At 32.9% G+C, this 19,329-nt stretch overlaps 1 protein-coding gene and 1 pseudogene across 1 annotated transcript; both read right to left on the bottom strand.

The window, feature by feature from the left end:
* Nucleotides 1-1,315: 1,315 nt before the first annotated feature.
* LOC120210676 lies at nucleotides 1,316-5,760 on the bottom strand (annotated as a pseudogene).
* Nucleotides 5,761-16,436: 10,676 nt separating this feature from the next.
* On the bottom strand, nucleotides 16,437-17,678 carry LOC120210580 (probable aquaporin TIP3-2). Its single transcript, XM_039209283.1, has 3 exons — nucleotides 17,506-17,678; nucleotides 17,172-17,419; nucleotides 16,437-16,960 (listed from the first exon to the last, which is right to left on the bottom strand). Exons 1-3 carry the CDS (start codon nucleotides 17,636-17,638, stop codon nucleotides 16,571-16,573), a joined length of 771 nt encoding a protein of 256 aa, XP_039065214.1. The 5' UTR covers nucleotides 17,639-17,678; the 3' UTR covers nucleotides 16,437-16,570.
* Nucleotides 17,679-19,329: the final 1,651 nt, after the last annotated feature.

The following is a 19,329-nucleotide window of genomic DNA, read 5'->3' as shown; positions in this document are numbered from 1 at the left end:
GGGATCAAAATTCTTCACCCTCCATCCAAATCTGACCCGACCCAATCTCCCTCCCTAAAAAAATTTGACTTGACCTGGCCCAATCTAAATTCAATATTTATTAAAAAAAATCCAACCATATCAATTCAGATAGAATAAAAACTGTCGAATTTGAGTTAAATTTTCATTCCTAATCTCAATCAACTAAATATGAGAAATGATCACGTGTAACAGTCTTAATATACGGTTAAAAAAAGGCGTTACATGTTTTTTATTATTTAAATAATAAAACCGATAAAAAATTACAGGAAACATTATTATTTATACCGATTTTGTTATTTTTTCTATCGATTTTGTTATTGTTATGCACTTTAGAGGAAATGTTAAAAAATATTAATATTTTTTATAGAAATAATAACATTTTAAATAATTTTTTACCAGTTTTATTATTTAAATAATAATAAAATTAATAACATATTTTTTAGATGTATATTAAAAGTGTTGTAATGTAAAGCTTCTCATTAAATATGTGTATAAAAAAATGTTAAAAAAGGTTATAATATAAGGACGGTGCACCTCACCTCACATCACTCACATGGTGGGGACCTGGATTGGATGGGTTGCATTCAAACCCAACCCAAGAATGCTTCTCCTCAATTATTTATATGGAAAGATAAAGAAAGTCGGTTCATTCGGCTAATTATTTGCCGACATTTCCACATCCCTCGTCGTCTTCTCTATTCTCTCTTCATAATCCATCGTTTAAAAATTTTAAATTCAAACATCTGTATCCTATAAAAAAAATTTACGAAAGGTCAATTAGTCTAGTGAGATGAAATACTAAAATCTTTAAGTAAAGTTAGAGATTCGAATCCTGAGAATTGTGAATGGAGTAAATTGGGTTGGTGGGGTCACCATCGTCTTTGTAGTACCCGATCCATATTAGTTAATCAGTATATCGGATATCGGTGGTTATACTAAAAAATTTAAATCAATATTATCTTATAATCATTTTAATTCTAAAAATGAATAAAATACACAAATGGTTCCTCGATAATAGACATGTTGACTGAGATATGATAAAATATGATCCTAAAATCTTAAATATGTATACATCTCAAATGATTATGAGATTATATTTTATTATATCCTACTCAGTATGTTAACATCCAGATCAAATAACCATCAATTTCTTAACTAAAAATGACGAGTCAGAACATATGAATAGTCAGGTGACTATTTATAACTTTTAATAGTTGAGAGAATAAATAAAATAGCTCTCTATAGTCGGATGACTATTTTATAACTTTTAGTAGTTAAGTGACTCGATAAAATAATATCCTACAGTGGAGGACTATTTATGTATTTAATCCTAAAAATTCCCCAATTGTCTGCTACTTCTATTTGCTGCCCTTTGTACACGATACAAGGAATTAATTATGCGTTGGTGGTTATTGGCTTCTCGGGAAATAATTTGCAGAGGATGAAGAGTAGTAAGCAAGTGAGGTTTGGGATTGAGACGACCCTTGGAGGTTGAGTAGCAATTGAGCCGGTGTGACTGACGACGGCGAGTACGATGCGGTGGTTTCCGTCCTTTTCGACGTCGGCTTATGGGCGGTATCGCTCCCAGACGGGGGCTCCTGTCGGATTTCTTTTAGTAGGGCGGCGACGTCTTTCATAATGGGCCGGTCTTCGGCTCGATTGCTCGTGCAGAGCAATGAGATCCCTAGAGCTTGAAACATTTCCTGTATCTGGGTGTCCGGATGACCCTGGAGTCTAGGGTCAAGGATCTCGACAGGGTCTTTCTTGTTCTTCAAGTGATCTCGAACCCATTGGATAACGTGATGGCCGTCGGGGAACGAGGGGTCGGCCGGTTTCTTTCCGGTTATTATCTCTAGCAACACCACTCCATAACTATACACATCGCTCTTTTCAGTGATCTTTAACATGCAACCATACTCTGCACAAAATTCATCCATCAAACGAACAGGAAATCTGGTATTCTCTAAGGAATGAACGAACGACACCAGATGAAATTAATGCAATAGCATAGCCCAAAGGAAACAGGCTTGTGTTTGAAAATTGAAATCGACTGATTAATCCACACTACCATACATATGATTTCGTAATAAAACAATCCAAGTTCTGAATGTAGCTAGACATGTCTGCTTTAAGTCCCATCAATCTCTTCATATTTGTCTGATCCCATTTCTAATTATCATGATCAACAACATTATCGACCTTAACCATGATTCTAGCATAAAACCCAGAATTAATTTAATCTAATTGCAACGAAAAGATAAATTAAAACGGTAAAAAAATTATTGTTATTCTTTAATGTTTTTGGTTCGGGTATCAAGAATATCAGAGTGTGGACGTTTAATGTTATATTTGAATGAATACTATCTTATATAAAAACTTTGGTTTTTGATTCATTTTAGCACTCCGTTCAAAATTTAACGTTTTTTTTTAAATTGAAAATTTAGATATAGAACGGGTCAAAAAATGATAGTTTAGGTAATGAGCGTGATAAGTTTTTTACGACGAATACTAAAATAAAATAAAAATTAATTAAAAGTTTTAAATATTAAAACTGATAATTTAGATACTAAATGCATAGTTTACCCATTTTGTTTATACAGAAATAAGAGTGTAGAGGACCCAAAGTGCTTACCAGGAGCCATGTAACCGAAGGAACCCGCAAACTCCGGGTTGGCCGAAAACGAGGCACCGTTATCGTCCTCAACCAATCTAGCCAGCCCGAAATCAGCCAAGCAGGGCTCGTAACGGTCTCCGAGCAGAATATTATGAGCCTTGACATCACGGTGGATGATCGCCGGCACGCAGTCGTGGTGCAAATAGGCTAACCCTTCCGCCACCCCTAATGCGATCTTGAATCTTATGTCCCAATCCAACATTTCTCTTCCGCAACCTTCGTGCAGCAGTGCGCCCAATGTTCCATTCGTTATGTAATCGTAGAACAACAGTTTTGTTTTTCTGTTGGCTCCCCAACCCAGTAACCGTAAGATGTTGCGGTGTCGGATTCTAGCGAGCGTTGCGATTTCGGATGAGAACGAGGAGGCCGATGTCTTTTCCGATGAACGGAATCTTTTAACGGCGATGGTTAGTCCCGAAGGGACGGAGACTTTGTAAACGATACCGGTTCGGCCGCGGCCGATTATATTGCCGGCGATCAGGGATCTCGTCACGTTAGCGATTGATAAGTCGAGTTTTTGGTACAAAGTCAGCTCCCATGGTGGGCCCATTTCTAGGTCAGCGTCTCCGTCAACGTCGCAATCATCGTGAGGACCACGGCTTCGCTTTTTAGAGCTGATGATGATGTAGAGCGCCGCCATGAGGAGAGCACATGCGGTGCAGAGCAAACCACCATTGCCACACGCGCGCCCCTGCGTTTAGACGACGAGCCTCCTCCTTTCCCGTCGGACGAAAAACACTGGTTGCCGGAGAAGCAGATCGAGGGGTTCCCGGCAAGCGTGCTGAGTGGGAGTTTCGAGAAGAAGGGCGTGTCCGGCATTCGCCCTGTGAAGTTGTTATACGACACGTTGAGAAGAACAAGATTTTGCAACCCGGCAAGATATCGAAGATCTCCATCAAGCTGATTGTGAGATATGTCTAGAATAGCAAGCTTATCCAATGCCGTGAAGTCCTCCGGTATCTCTCCGGTGAGCTGGTTCCAGCTCAGATTAGAGCGATTTCCAGCGCCGGAATCTTCCCCAAAGTTGCCGGAATATTACCCATAAGCTGATTTGAACTCAAGTCTAGTAACTGTAGCTTCGAACACGACCCGAGTTCAGTCGGAATAGATCCAGAGAATCGATTCTTTCCAAGAACGAGTTTGGTGAGTGAACTCAGAGAACCGAGGCTCGAAATCAATTCCCCATCGATTAAGTTATCAGAGAAATCAACAAACTGAAGTGAAACAAGCTGGCTTAAGCTAAGTGGCAAGGTACCACCAATAGAGTTGGAATGCAGATCGAGAAAAGTCAGATTCCGGCAGCCGGATATTTCTTGTGGTATAAATCCGGTAAACCGGTTGGATCCGAGATCCAAGAAATTCAAATTCTGCAAGCTCCCAACCTGGACAGGAATCGATCCGGTTATCTTGTTATTACTGGCACGAAACCGAATCAAGGAGGAGCAGTTTCCAATCTCCGGCGGAATATTCCCGATAAGGTTATTGGAAAGAAGCAATAGTTTGTTGAGTTTCTTGAGCTGGAAGATCCTAGTGGGGATAGGACCCGTCAAGCTGTTTTGAGATAAATCAATGGCTTCCAAGTTGTGGCAATCGGAAATGGAGTCCGGAATGTTGCCTTCCAGTTTATTCTGCCACAGAAACAGAAGCGTTAAGTTCGTCAAGCTACCGAGTTCACCAGGTATTTCTCCGGAGATCTGATTGTTGTCGAGTTCGATTTGAGTAATCTGACGACAATTCCCGAGTTCACCAGGTATTTCTCCGGTGATTCGGTTGACGCTCAGCTGAAGTTCCTGGAGCGATGTCAGGTTCCCGAACGGTTGTGGAATGCTTCCGGTTAACGAATTCATGGAAGCATCGATGACCAACAGTTCGTTGCAGTTCCCAAGCTCAGGAGGAATGGTTCCCACCAGATTGTTCTGCCATAGCAACAGGCTTTGAAGATTCCTCAAATTGCCGAGGCTTCTGGGTATCGATCCAGCCAGTGAGTTCTCGTACAAGTAAATGTTTTGGAGCTCGGTGCAGTTCCCGATTTCAGGCGGGATTTGCCCGGAGAGATAACCGGTGTAGATCGCGATCGTTTGAAGCTTCTTGAGGAGGCCTAGAGTTGAAGGAAGGAAACCAGAGATTCTCGTTTCAGCTAAGCCTAACATCACCAAATTAGTGCAGTTCCCTATTGCTGATGGAAGATGGCCCTCAAGGTTCCTGTTCCCACCAGCTCTAATCATCTCAAGACTCTTCAAATTCCCTATGGAGCTTGGGATTTCGCCGCTCAGTTGATTATCATACAGGATTAGTGATTTCAAACTCGTGAGGTTCCCGATTTCGATCGGTATAGAGCCCTTGATCTTGTTGGAGTTGAGATAGAGTTGTTGAAGCTTATCCAATTTGCAGAGCTCACTAGGGATTTCTCCACTCAACACATTCTCACTCAAATCCAGGTGAGTCAATCGGGTGAGGGTGCTAATCTCTTTTGGAATCGAACCAGTGAGGTTTGCTCCAGAAAGAACAAGCTTATTCAAAGTTAGCAGAGAGGTGAAATTAGAGGGAACTTGGCCAAACAAATCAACATACCTCAATTCCAATTCCACAACTTCATTGTTGAAGTTGCAGACGATACCAAACCAGTTACATGGAGTGTCATCATCGGCATCCCAATTGGTTAAGGCCTCGAGTGATTCATTGAAGCTTGCTTTCCAAGAAAGAAGAGCCTGACCCTGTTGGTTAACGGCGACAGCAGTGTAAATAGAGAAAGAGAGGAGGAGGAAGAGAAGGGAGCATGGTGGACGAAGAGGCATTAGAACAACAATGGTGGTGGTGGTACAAACTCCGATGATAAAGAGAAGAACCCAAATCATGGGGCTAGTGCTGGTGGGCTGCAAATGTGTTGTCTTTATTTCTTTAGGAGGTCTTATTATGTATAAACTAATGTGAAAGACCCAGAATCTCCGGATCCAAGAAACAGCTAGGCCATGACGTTTGTGCAGGGAATGGCTGAGTGGGTGGCTTTTGTCTGCAAGCTTTTCTGGTGTTTTCAAAACTGCTACTTTTCTTCTCCTTTTATGGCCTTTTTGCATCCCCTCTTCTTTATATAACAAACCACAATACATGTCACGAGAATCTGATCCGTAATTGAGATAATTTATAGCAGAATAAAAATGGTGAAGAATGAAAGTAAAAATTTCCCATTGCTGTAGTTTTGTAAGTGAATTATATGTTTAGTACTTAAACTATCAGTTTTGATTTATTTCAGTATTTAAGCTTTCAATTTCTTTCAGAATTATACCTGACATTTAGTTTTTGTTTCGTTTTAGTGTCTCGCTGTTAAAAACTTAACGGGTTATTTGCATGTGTCACCTTTTTATGGGTAAATGTTGCATCATTCATCACTCAACTATTTTATCACTCTTATTTTGGTCACTTAAATATATATATTTTTTAATTTAATTACTTAGTTTTAAAATTACTCCTAAGTTAATTAGTCTAGATTTCAATTTTATTTTTATATTTTTAATTGTATATTAACAAAATAATAATAAAACATGTTATGTCACAAAAAATATTAATAAAATAAATTAAAGTGACTAAAATATGAACAATTTGAAAGTTGAGTAATTAAACTAAAAATTTTAAATTTAATATTAAAATAAGAATGAAAAAATAGTTGAGTGATAATGATGTAGTTTAGACACTAAATACGTAATTTACCCTAATATATAAAAAGGACGTGGCTTTGGGTTCCTAAAAGTAAAGGTGGGTATCTTCTCAGCTAAAGATAACTAAAGGTTTTCAAATTATTATTAACTAATATCCAAAATAACACAAATGTTTTTCTAAAGCTGCAATGAGGCCATTGACTCAAACTTGTAGTTAAGTTAGACCACACATCATAGATATTCATGTGCATCCAAATCAAAATTCATATTTTAAAAATTGTAAACCCTAATCTATTATAGCATAAGAAACTACATAAAAATTGAAAAATTAATTCAAGTTAAATTTATATTGTTCGATTCGGTTTAGGGTTTTCATTTTACGATTCGTTTTTGTAAATCTGAATTAAAAAAACAATGATCCAACTCAAATTCTTCTTTAATTTGTTGTATGACAAACTTAAATGAACAAAATCTTAATAATATTATTTTAGTAAATTTAAATTTAGGTTTAAGGGTTACGTTTACCCCTGTAGTATATCTAATTTATCATTTTCGCTCAAGTCATATTTTCGTGTCAATTTAGTCATCAAATTTGTTTAATTGCATCAATATATACCCTGCCCGCAATTTAAAATCTTAAATTATAAACTCTAAGTTAGGGTTTAAGGTTTATTGGTTATGTAGTTATGATTTAGGGTTTATAATTTAGATTTTAAGTTAGGGGTAGAATATAGAATTATACAATTAAGCAACTTCAATGACTAAATTGATGTGAAAACACGATAGGGACGAAAGTAATAAATTAGATCCACTGTGGGAACAAAATTTATTCTTTTACCTTAAATTTATGTATTTGTACTCGGTTTAAACTTGAAGTTTGCTTTCTTTCGATGTTGAATTTGAAAATTTAAAATTTACAAAACCAAATTGAACTAAAAAAATGATTTTTTTATATCATTCGATTTCACTTTCATTCTTCTAACCAATAATTTTAATTTTACTTTTAAAAGTTTACATATTAAGATTCAATCCATCTTTTATTAAAATCTAGAACCGAACAAAATGAATACATGTCTGACCTACTACACAAATTCTACTACATGTTCCTCGATGGGATCTATGACATGGACCCACCCTTTAAGTAATTTGTACCATGAGTCTTATAATATTCATTTTGAATGCATCAACCATTAATTCTTTCCAATCTAAGATCTAATCCATGACCTGAATTCTGGAGAAGAAGCACAGCCTGCAAAATTAATTAATACCAATAAATTAAAATCAGATACCCTTTAATGATATAATAAAATTTAAAAAAAAAGTAGGAGAAAAAAAGTGTAAAAGTGTAAAAATCTTTTAAAATGATATTATTTTTTAATAATACGAGATAATTAGTAAGAGCAATATATGTTCATAACTTTCTTTTAACTATTGACAATATATATATTTTGTAGATGTAATTAGGGATGGGCATGAGAGTCCGAACCCGAACAAGTTTCGATCCAACCCGATCGGGTCGGAATTTTTTTAAAATTCGGATTCAGGTCGGGTTCAGATTTAAGGTGAAAAATACTCGACCGGAAAAATTATAATTTTACCTTATATATTTAGGGATAATTGCAATGATGCCCCTCTATATATTATTTTCTTTCAATTAGATCCCTATTTTTATTGAATATAAATAATATTTTTAATAAATATATTATTCTGGGTTGGGTCGGGTCGAGTTTGGATTTTAACTCCAGAAATCAGATCGGGTTCGGATTCAAGTGGAAGGTGATATTTATCAGGTCAAGTTCGGGTCAGATAGATGATTTAGAATTTTCGAGTCAGGATGGGTGGACTGAAAATCCGATCCAACCCGACCCATACCTAAACGTAAGTGCTAAAACTCAAAACTTCAAAAAAAAATATTATTTTTAACTAATAAAATCACTGAATGAATTTAATAATAGCAATAAATTAAAATTAGATATCATATTGTAATACATGATAAAAGAATTCAAACAAAATTATTAAAGTCAATGGTCAATATTACTCAAAAGATAATATTATTATTTTTAATTGAAAATTTTAATTAAAAATAAAAAGTCAAGTGTTAAATAATTTTAAAAAATTAGAGGCTTTTTTTAACCCTTTAAATCAAAGAAAAATAGATGAAAAGAGAGGCATTATCACGTGAGCGATGTGGTGTTAATCAGAATAATACGATGGGTTGGTTAGGAGATCCCGCGTTCATTTTGATTTTATTGTGTATTCAGTATAATAAAAAACAATTATTCTTAGGGTAAATTTAGTATTTAATACCTAAACTATCATATTTGATCTGTTTTAATATATAATTTTTAACTTTCAAAATCATATCTAAAGTTTTATTTTTTTTCATTTTAGTATTCCGCCGTTAAAAATTTTAGTTTTTGTTTCATTTTAGTATCTCATTCAAAATTTAACGTTAAGTTTTAAAAATTTTGAAAGTTGATGTACTAAAACGGACCAAAACTGATAGTTTATATACTAAACACATTAAATTTTTAACGGCGTGATACTAAAATGAAATGAAAACTAAACGTTAGGTATGATTCTAAAAAAGTAAAAATATGGGTAATAAAATATATCAAAACTGATAGTTTAAGTATTAAATTAGTAATTTACCCTTATTATTTTTAAGATGAAATAATAGACTGTTTAATAATAATAATAATATGTGATAAATATAAAATAATATCTATTTAAAAAAATAGTCATTGACAATGTATAAAATCTATTAAATTTTTGAACTCAGATCCTCTCAAATTAATAGTATTTTTTTTTATCATTTAGACCGTTTAATAAATTTTAATAATAGGTATTTTCTATATACATGTTTTTAAAATGGATTTTATATCTCCATGGTACTATGATAGTAAATAGGGTAAATTATACGTTTAATACCTAAATTATTAATTTTTGTATGTTTTAAAATCTAAACTTTTTTTTTTTTCAAAATCATATCTAATGTTTAGTTTTTGTTTAATTTTAATACTCCAGTTAAAAACTTAACATCAATTTCTAAAAAAAATTGAGAGTTTAGGTACTAAAATAAACCAAAACTAATAGTTTAGGTATTAAACACATTGAATTTTTAATGGAGGATACTTAAATGAAACAAAAAACTAAATACTAGATATGATTTTAAAAAATCAAAGATTTAAATACTAAAACAGATCAAAACTAATAATTTAAATACTAAATTCATAATTTACCTTAGTAAATATAAAGGTAGACAACTAAAACGTTTACTTTTATTTTATGCTGAATCATTATTGAAATAAAAAATAATAATGTTATGGTCACTTAGTTTATCAATTTATAGCGTTTTAATATTAAAATATTAAATAATATTACATTGATGATATGAGATATAAATAATAATGATTAATTTTTAATTTTATTCTTAAAGTTCTTATATTAATAATAGTGATTAATTTTTAATTTGATCCTTAAAGTTCAGATAAAATAGACCTTAATATTAAAATATTAAATATTTAGGATTAATATTAGGGTCGCATTTTGAATTGCCCGTCCTGCTCAGTTGGTAGAGTGCAAGACTCTCAACCTTGTGGTTGTGGGATCGAGTCTTACGGTGGACAATTCATAATTCTGACTGCCGGAGGTTTTCTACGGAAGCTACTCTTAATCTGGCGTTGGAGGCAGCGTACTACCTTACCTCCCCTCATCTCATTACACATATGAGAATATGGTCATCTATTTTTTTATTAGGGTCGCATTTTAATATTAAAAACTATATATATATATATATAAATTAATTAATAATAATAATAATAATATCTTGATCACACCACAAAGCGTATTACAAGCTTGAGTATATTTTAAAAAACTATTAGATTTGACACGGTACTGCAGATTATTAATAATTCAAAATTATTACTGGATTCAGTGTTATAAGAAAAGGATAAATTATGTATTTAGTACATAAACTACAAGTTTTATTATGTTTTAGTACCTAAAATTTTTATTATTTTCAAAATCATACATGATGTTTAGTTTTTTTTTTTCATTTTAGTATCTCGCCGTTAATAACTTAATGAAAGGGCTCGTCAATCGTTGCGTCTACAATCGTCGACCGCCGCATTCGTCGGCCAATGAAGCCTAAACTTAGAACCTACACCTTTTCAACCCCTTGAACGTGATTTCGACCTCCATTTCATCGCAAAATGCCTCAATCTCCCCAAATCAACGATGGACTATTCGACTTCTTCATTCTCCAATCTTCGTCGTCAACCGTCTTATGAGTATGAAACTAGACTATGTTGGTCGACTCGTCATTCTCTTGTGGTGCACTATTCAGATTGGCCGTCAGTCCACCGGAGCTGTGTCCCGTCAGCCCACCTATTAAATTTTTAACGGTGGGGTACTGGTACTGAAATGAAACAAAAAACATTAGTTATGATTTTGAAAGGATGGAGATTTAGGTATTAAAATAGATCGAAATTAGTAGTTTACGTACTAACACGTAATATACCCAGAAAAATCAATGTATCGTCCGCAAATATAATAGGGGGGCTGGTGACATAGTGTGTGGGTTTTGCTATTATTTTACTCAAAAATAAAATCATGGCATTTGCAAGTGTGGGTAATGAGGAATCTAAGCACGAGAGGGGGTGGTTCGCTGGCACTGCAGTGTGGCACATGACACACAGTGAGTTTTGTTCTGTCTATTGTGTCCACCTCAATGGGGCCATGGAGTAGGACAACTTTTGTGGCACCATTGTTACATTGAACGAAATTTAAAGTTTGATTATTCGATTTATCTAGTCTACCGACTATAAATAATTATGATTACTCTAGAATTGACACACATTAAATTACCACTATAATTATCTTCAATCAAGAGCGATAAAAGAAACCTCAATTATAAAGGTAAAAAGTAAGATTAAAAAAATTAGGGACCTCAATTTTAAAGCTAAAAATTGATATTAAAAAAATTAGGGGTCTAAATTATATAAGTAAAAAGTGAGATTGAAAAAATTAAGGGCCTCAATTATAAAGATAAAAATGAGAATAAAAATTAGGGGCCTAAATTATTTAAGTAAAAAGTGAGATTGAAAAATTATGGGCATCCTTATAGTGAGATTAAAAAATTAGGTGCCTCAATTATAAATGTAAAATGTGAGGTTGAAAAAATTAGGAGCTCGATTATAAAGGTGCAATGTAAAATTGAAAAAAATAGGTTCATCAATTATAAATGTAAAGAAGTGAGATTGGGAAAAAAAAATTAAGGTCTCAATTATAAAGATAAAAAGTAGAATTATAAAATTTAGGGCATCAATTATAAGATAAAAAATAAATTAAAAAAATTGAAGGACTCAAATATAAAAATAAAAAATTAGAGATCCTATAAAAGATGGGTCCTAAGCGATTGTTTAGAATTCTATTTATAAAAATTAAAGGGCTCAATTATATTTAAAATTAAAGGACTCAATTAAAAAAATAATTGATTATCTCATAATCTATTTTTTTATTCTTTTATATAATAATTATAAAATAATATATATTTAAAAAAATAATTATTTAATAAGAAATGCTTAAACACCCTATAGAAATTATGCAGATATTATGCTGGAGCTTGAAGCCTGAGATTTCTAAGATGGCTGCAAGTTTCAGTTATGATCGGTCAAAAGATTGGCCTTTAACCGTGTGGAACCATGCACGGCGGTTTTGGTTCTTGGAAGAAAGCTGTGCATGGTGGCGCGTGGTGATGTGATTCCAGATGTGCTATGAAAATGAAGGCGGTGGATGATAATTATGTGGCGTATTTATGATGGTATCCCCTCATTTATGTAATAATCTCGTAATTAGAGTGAGTAAATTATAAGTTTACTCACTTAATTTTACTTTCTCTTCTATTTTATTTATTATATTTTTATTTATTTTAATTTACTCACTAAACTTTAGATATTGAATTTTTTTAACACTCAATCGTTAATTTTCTAACGGGGTTTTGACGTGACAATTAACACTAAAAATTATGAAAATAAAATTATAAAAATTATAAAAATAAAATTAGGATCATAAAGGTAAAAAGTAGGATTATAAAAATTAGGGGTTTTAAATTATAAAGATAAAAATAAAATTATGATCGGTCAAAAGATGGGCCTTTAACTGTGTGGAACCATTCACGGCGATTTTCGGTTCTTGGAAGAAAGCTGTGCATGGTGGCGCGTGGTGATGTGATTCCAGATGTGTTATGGAAATGAAGGCGGTGGATGATAATTATGTGGCGTATTTATGATGATATACATCTCAGTAAATTGTAGCATACAAGTTTTATAAGACAATGTTCTCTTTATTTTTTTCTTAATATTATGCTAAAGTCGTAGAGAGTTCTCCACATGGATCATATCAAAATTAAAACTTTACGTGAATAAAATAATTCATATCGATTAGTAGTTTTTAATCCTAAAATTTCATATACTTCATCTAATTCAGTCGTTTTAAAAATATGTTTCACAACATATTACATGTAATCAAAACTTACTTAAAATTACCGACAACCAGTTGATTTAGTGAGATAGGACACTAGATTCTTTAAGTAAGGTAAGTGTTCGAATTCTAACGATTACGAATGAGAGCAAATTAGATTGGAAAGATCGTTATTGCCTCTACAGTACCCAATCAGAATTAATTAATCAATAGCTCAGATACCTTATCCTATGGTTATGCCAAAAAATTTTACTTAAAATTTCTTGTCATTGTCTATATGAATGCGAGCAACACATCGTAACTCTAATTTGTTAATATCATGTACGTCAAGGAGTCATCTTTTACTTAATTTAATCGTATTATTAAATGTAAAGGAATTTTATAATTTTAAATGTTTAGGGGGCGACCTCCCCACCTGCTCTCACTTAGGTCTATCCTTGCATGAATGGTATATATGAAGTACAAATAAGGAGAAAAAGAACATAGCAAAATTAACTTTAAATCTTCGTGATCATACTTCACTCATGACCTTTAAGTTTAAGACATTTTTCTTAAAGAAAACTAGGTGATCTTCAATAGACGAGCCCTTCTATAAACTCCTATTAACAGAGACGTTGCTTCATATATAACTTGTTGGTTAGTGACTTAGTGTTTTCTTCATAGAAAATTGCTCTAATTTCGGTCATATGGTAGTAATATTTTCTTTCAACACATTCAGTAAAATTTGATTTGATAAGTATAGACGAATTTGAGATAAGACTTTTCGATCCTTACGTTGTATTTTCAATGTCGAGTATTTTCTTCACGTATTATAACAAGAATATGGTATTACTATCTAACAATAAAATTTTATATTTTATTTAACCCATTATCGTGTTCGAATCAAACCCGAAAAACTATGATATTAATTTGTTATAATATAACAAGATACATACGAAATGTGCAACCAAAATTCACTTGCTACGAAACTATCAATAAAAGCAACTATGAGTTCACTATCATTGTAGTCTTTTACTATGTCATCTTCACCGAATTTCTCTAGTTATTTTTCGGGATAAATTATAAAACAGGTAATTAAACTTTACTTTATCTTTTATTTCACTAACCATACTTTAAATCTTTTCTCTTCTGATTCACAGCCTCTCTCTTGTCTCTATTTTACAACTTGTAATGTTCAAATTTAATGTACACGTTTTTTCTTACAATAATAACATGTTTTATACAAGTTTCTCGATTTCAACCTAATTCTGACATGATCATGAGAACTATATTCTTATTTCCTTCCGGTGGCGGGTATCCATCCTGAAATTAGATTTTTTTGTTAGTTACTTATTTTATTGATGTTGTTCATCCTGAAATTTTGTTTGTGTCTACTTTGAAACTCGGATTTTCTTCGATTAATTACCTATTCTACTGATGGTGCCCACCCCATTTAAAAATTTTGTGTTGTTAACATATACGTGTCCACCTTCAAAAATATTTTTAGATCCATCATTGTTTCTTAGACCCTCTATATGAGACTAAGATTTGAGTCGACTCAAAAGATTGCATTATATTATATGAGAATAAGACATCATATACTCTATCAATAGTAAGACACTCACAACTATATAAAATAGTATGTAGAAAATTGGAGAAATTATTTTATGAACCCTCCTCATCATATAGGATATGAACCCAACAAATATAATTAAAACATGTCAGTAATTTTTTTCTTAATCGTCGTTAAATTTAGACTTAATTTTAATAAATTATTTATTTATTTCCATATCAGAATTAAATCTTCATCTTCTTCAACCTCTTAACTCTCTCCCCTTTTCCTTTTCCCTCTCTTCGTTAACCGTAGTCACCATAGAGACTCAAAACTTGTAGGGATGCAGAAAGGAGATGATTAAATCTAAATAGTTAAAAATAAAAATCTAAATTTAATGATGATTAAGAAAAAGTTACTAATATATTTTAATTTTAGGGTAAAGTACACAAATGGTCCTCCGAATATAGGGTATTGTTTTATTAAGTCTATCGACTATTAAAAGTTACAAAATAATCATCCGACTATAGAGTGTTGCTTTGTTGGGTCCCTCGACTATTAAAAGTTATAAAATAGTCACTCATTTATTCATTATGTTATAAACTCGTCATTTTTGTTAAAAATTGATGATATTCTGAGCTGAATATTAACATGTTGACTGTGATATGTTAAAATATGATCCTAGAATCTCAAACGACTATCATATCCAATCAACAAGTTAACATCCAACTTAGACAACCGCCATTTTTTAACGAAAAATGACAAGTTTGGAACATAATGAATTGTCAGATGATCATTTTGTAAATTTTAATAGTTGAGGGACTTAATAAAGCAAAATTCTATAGTTAGAGGATCATTTTATAACTTTTAATAGTCGAAGAACTTAATAAAGCAATACCTCATAGAAATGGAACCATTCATGTACTTTACCCTTAATTTTAGTGGTTGAATTCATATCCTAGGTGATGTGGAGGTTCATAATATTATTTATCCTTAAATTGAATTAAAATAAAAATTCAACAAAGAAAAATTAAACTTAAACCATTTTCATTATATTTAATTTTCATAGTATTTAAATTTGAGATAATCTTTTATAAATTGATAAGAATAGAGTTGTTGCTTCATATACAACTTATCAATTAAGATTTGGGTAAAGTACGTGTAAGTGGTCTCATGATTATAAGGTATAATAGTTTTATTAAGTCCTTATTAAAAATTATACAATATCCTTCGATATGTAGAATGTTACTTTGTTAAATTCTTCGATTATTAAAATTTATAAAATAATCATTCGATTATTCGTTATGTTTCAAACCTATTATTTTTTTGTTAAAAATTGACAACTATCTGAGTCGGCCCAATAATTATGATATGATATAATTATTTGAAATTCTGAGATCATAATTTATTTTATCATAGTTAATATGTTAAGTTCAGCTAAATGTCAATTTTTTTTAATGAAAAATGACAAATTTGAAACATAATAAATAATTAAGTGATCATTTTTGTAATTTTTAATAGTCGAAAAACTAAACAAAACATCACTACATATTCACACTTTATAATCGAACGATCGTTTTATAACTTTTATCTTTTATATAAAAGGACTTAATAAAACAATACCATATTTTCGAAGATCGATTTATAACTTATTTTACAAGTTTTAATGGCCGAAAAACTTAATAAAACAATACCCATGTACCCATTTGCGTTCTTTACCTTAAATTTTTTATCATACATAATTCTTCTGATTTTAACCACAAGGCAATTGTGGTCCTCTCCTTCAACACATCATGTAGGATCTAATTCAATAGATGCAAATGAATTAATATATGATAAATCATTTTAATTATTTCTCCTCAGTAGTCCGACATGAAGACAACTTATCATTCTTTAATAAAATGCCATTCAAATTCATTTATATTTTCATCTATCGTAACAAAAATCAATAGAATTGCATACTTCATAGTTATCATTATCCAATCAATATATTTGTTCAAGGATGCGTGGGGAAGAAAATCATACATATTTAATAACATGTTCTACTTGCTGCACCATTTTTATTACTGTCTTCACACTGCGTACAAACATACAAGACAACTCAAGAAGAAAAAAGACAAAGAAGGAACCACATGCATGGATCCATGAGAACCAAATTATGTAGCTAGGTACGGGTACAGAGTTGTAAAACACAGAAACATTGCTTGACTAGTAATCTTCAGGGGCCAAGGGCTGGTGCATCGGGTGCACGGGCTCGACGCTCGGGATGATCATGTACTCGTATACTAGACCGGCTAGGCCTCCACCGATCAACGGACCCACCCAGTAGATCCAGTGATGGTTCCACCTCCAACCGACCAAGGCCGGACCAAATGCCCTGGCTGGGTTCATGGCTCCTCCATCAAATGGCCCGCCTACTAAGATGTTGGCCGCCACTATTAACCCTATAGCCAGGGGTGCTATTGTCCCCAAGCTTCCTCTTTTCGGATCGATCGCCGTTCCGAAAACTGTGTACACCAATCCAAATGTCAGGATAATCTCTAGTATCATGCAACGCAACTCTCCAACTCCAAACGCCACTGTGAACCCCGCAGGTCGCTGAAACCAAAAAGGAATTCAATTATGCATTATTCGATGATATATACATGCATGCACATAGTACTAAATTGCAATTGAGATCTCAGTCGCGGTTGCGATTGCAACTGCGGTATCATACGTTATTATTATTACGCGTTATTACATGATTTATTTTCTAAAAATAACTATCGATTTGTGCATGCATGCATGATCTATCTATCTATCTATATACCATTCCGGTGGTGAGGCGAAGCAAAAGACAAGCCACGACAGCACCGAGGAGCTGAGCAACCCAGTAGTAAACCGCACGGACCACAGAGATCCTTCCTCCGAGCAAGGCACCGAATGTGACGGCCGGATTCACATGGCCACCCGATACATTCATACTCGACGCCACAGCCGCAAACAGAGCCAACCCGTGCGCAAGTGCTACCATCACCAGTCTCGCAGGCGTTGTACTCGTCTCGTTGTACATCTTGTCTGCAACAAGTTTTCAAACAAGCAAAAGCATTAACCAACAGAGCTACTACTCGTACATATATCAGAAGAAAGACAACGGACAGTACCGATAGCAAGAATCGAGCCTTCACCGGCGAAGACGAAGATGACGGTGGCTAGGAACTCAGCCAAAGTGGCTCTCATTGAGTCGGGATGAGTTGCCTCATCAGCCCTCCCAACTTCGTATCTACGAGTTGGCATCTTTCCCCTCCTTTACCCCCACAGTTTACAAAGAACAAGATACAGCTATATGTATATATTGAGAACACTAGTGTAATTGCACGGCGGCTTCAGCCGAGAAAAATAACAAGAAATGAAGACAAAAGCAGTGGTAAGCAAATATGAGAAGATCAACTTGTGCATGGATGAGAAGTGGAAGCTGATTTGCTTTTAATTAGGCAGAGGGTATTTGGAATTATGTGGGACACTTGGGAGACGTTAACCTATAAGCCTTGACACGTACATATCTATGTGTAGGCTTCGCATTATTCTTCCATTTTCTTCTTGGACTACTTCAAATCCTTTTCTCCCTTATCCTTTCTCCTCATATATATGTTTAGCTTCTATTTTAATGAATTTTATTGAAATAAAAAATATAATCTTAATAATATAATTGATCGCAAAGGAAATTTTAGAGAGACTGTATCCATTAAAAAGTTTAAACATTAAAAAAAATAAAGATACACTAGCTATGTTCTCTCCCTTACGAAGAAGTGGCGAGCGAGCGAAATCAATTTTCCGGGTTGTTTTGTAAAATAGATATGAATATATCGATAAACAGTTATAAAAATGGATTTGATTATAGAAGATCATTAACAATTACAAATTAAATATGAACGATATTAGAATCTTTACACGATCATATTTACTACAGAGGTAGACGAACACAAGCAGATGAAATTTGCCATATGTATAGAGTAAAATGTGTCACAAGAGTAAAGTTAAAATGTGTCAAAAAACATGAGTGTGCGCAAAATATACAAAAAGTTAGAAGTTAAAAAAAGAGTTTTTTTTTTTAATTAAAAATTAACAAATCTGAATAAAAATAAACATAAAATCTGAATAAAAATAACAAATCAAAACAAATTATAAAAAAATTGCAATAAAAATAAATACCAATCGTATGTGACTAGTGTCAAAGCTAGTGTCATTGTCGAGAAAAAAAGAAAGGCTTGCGATTGATCAAGGATTTAAATAGCGGTCTACGACCGCAATAACATTCATGATATAACGATAGTCGTGTCATCCGCGATCACAATAACATCCTCTATATAACGGTAACAGTGTCGTCCGCGACTGTTATTGTATGACTGTAATACCCAAAATCATAGTAATAGCACCTATTATGTCTGTAATCACATTAAATGCGACATAACAAAAACACAACTGCAATTTAAATCTCTGCTATTAAAATTATTGTTATTATTAGTTTCTATATGTGTTTATTGAAGGAATATATATATTTATCACTTTATTATATGTTAAATCTAATAATGGGTAGACACTATCATAAATTTTAATATGATTAATGTTATATCATATTTTAAATTTAATAAAGTTAATATTAAAATTTAATTAAAAATAAATTAATTATTATAGTTTAAATAATCTTGAATGCATTGATAAATCAGGTTATATAGTGCTCGATTCTCTGCCTCTGTACTGTTGCGTGCTACAACAGACTGTTTTTTACTTCTCCATGTTACAAGATTACCCCAAACGTAGCTATAGTAATCACATATAGAACGTTTGTCGTTAACAACACCTACCCAGTCTGCATTAGTGTATACTTCTACACTTCGGTTGGCAATTTTCTTGAAGTGTAGGCCTTTGCTCGAAGTCCCCTTGAGATACCTTAATATCATGTACGCAGCTTCCAGATGTTTCTCCCT

The sequence above is a fragment of the Hibiscus syriacus genome, unplaced genomic scaffold, assembly GCF_006381635.1.
Source record: "Hibiscus syriacus cultivar Baekdansim isolate YM2019G1 unplaced genomic scaffold, ASM638163v2 tig00109926_pilon, whole genome shotgun sequence".
NCBI lineage: Eukaryota > Viridiplantae > Streptophyta > Magnoliopsida > Malvales > Malvaceae > Hibiscus > Hibiscus syriacus.
Note: the sequence above shows the minus strand (reverse complement) of the source record. Positions and strands in the feature narration are given on the sequence as shown.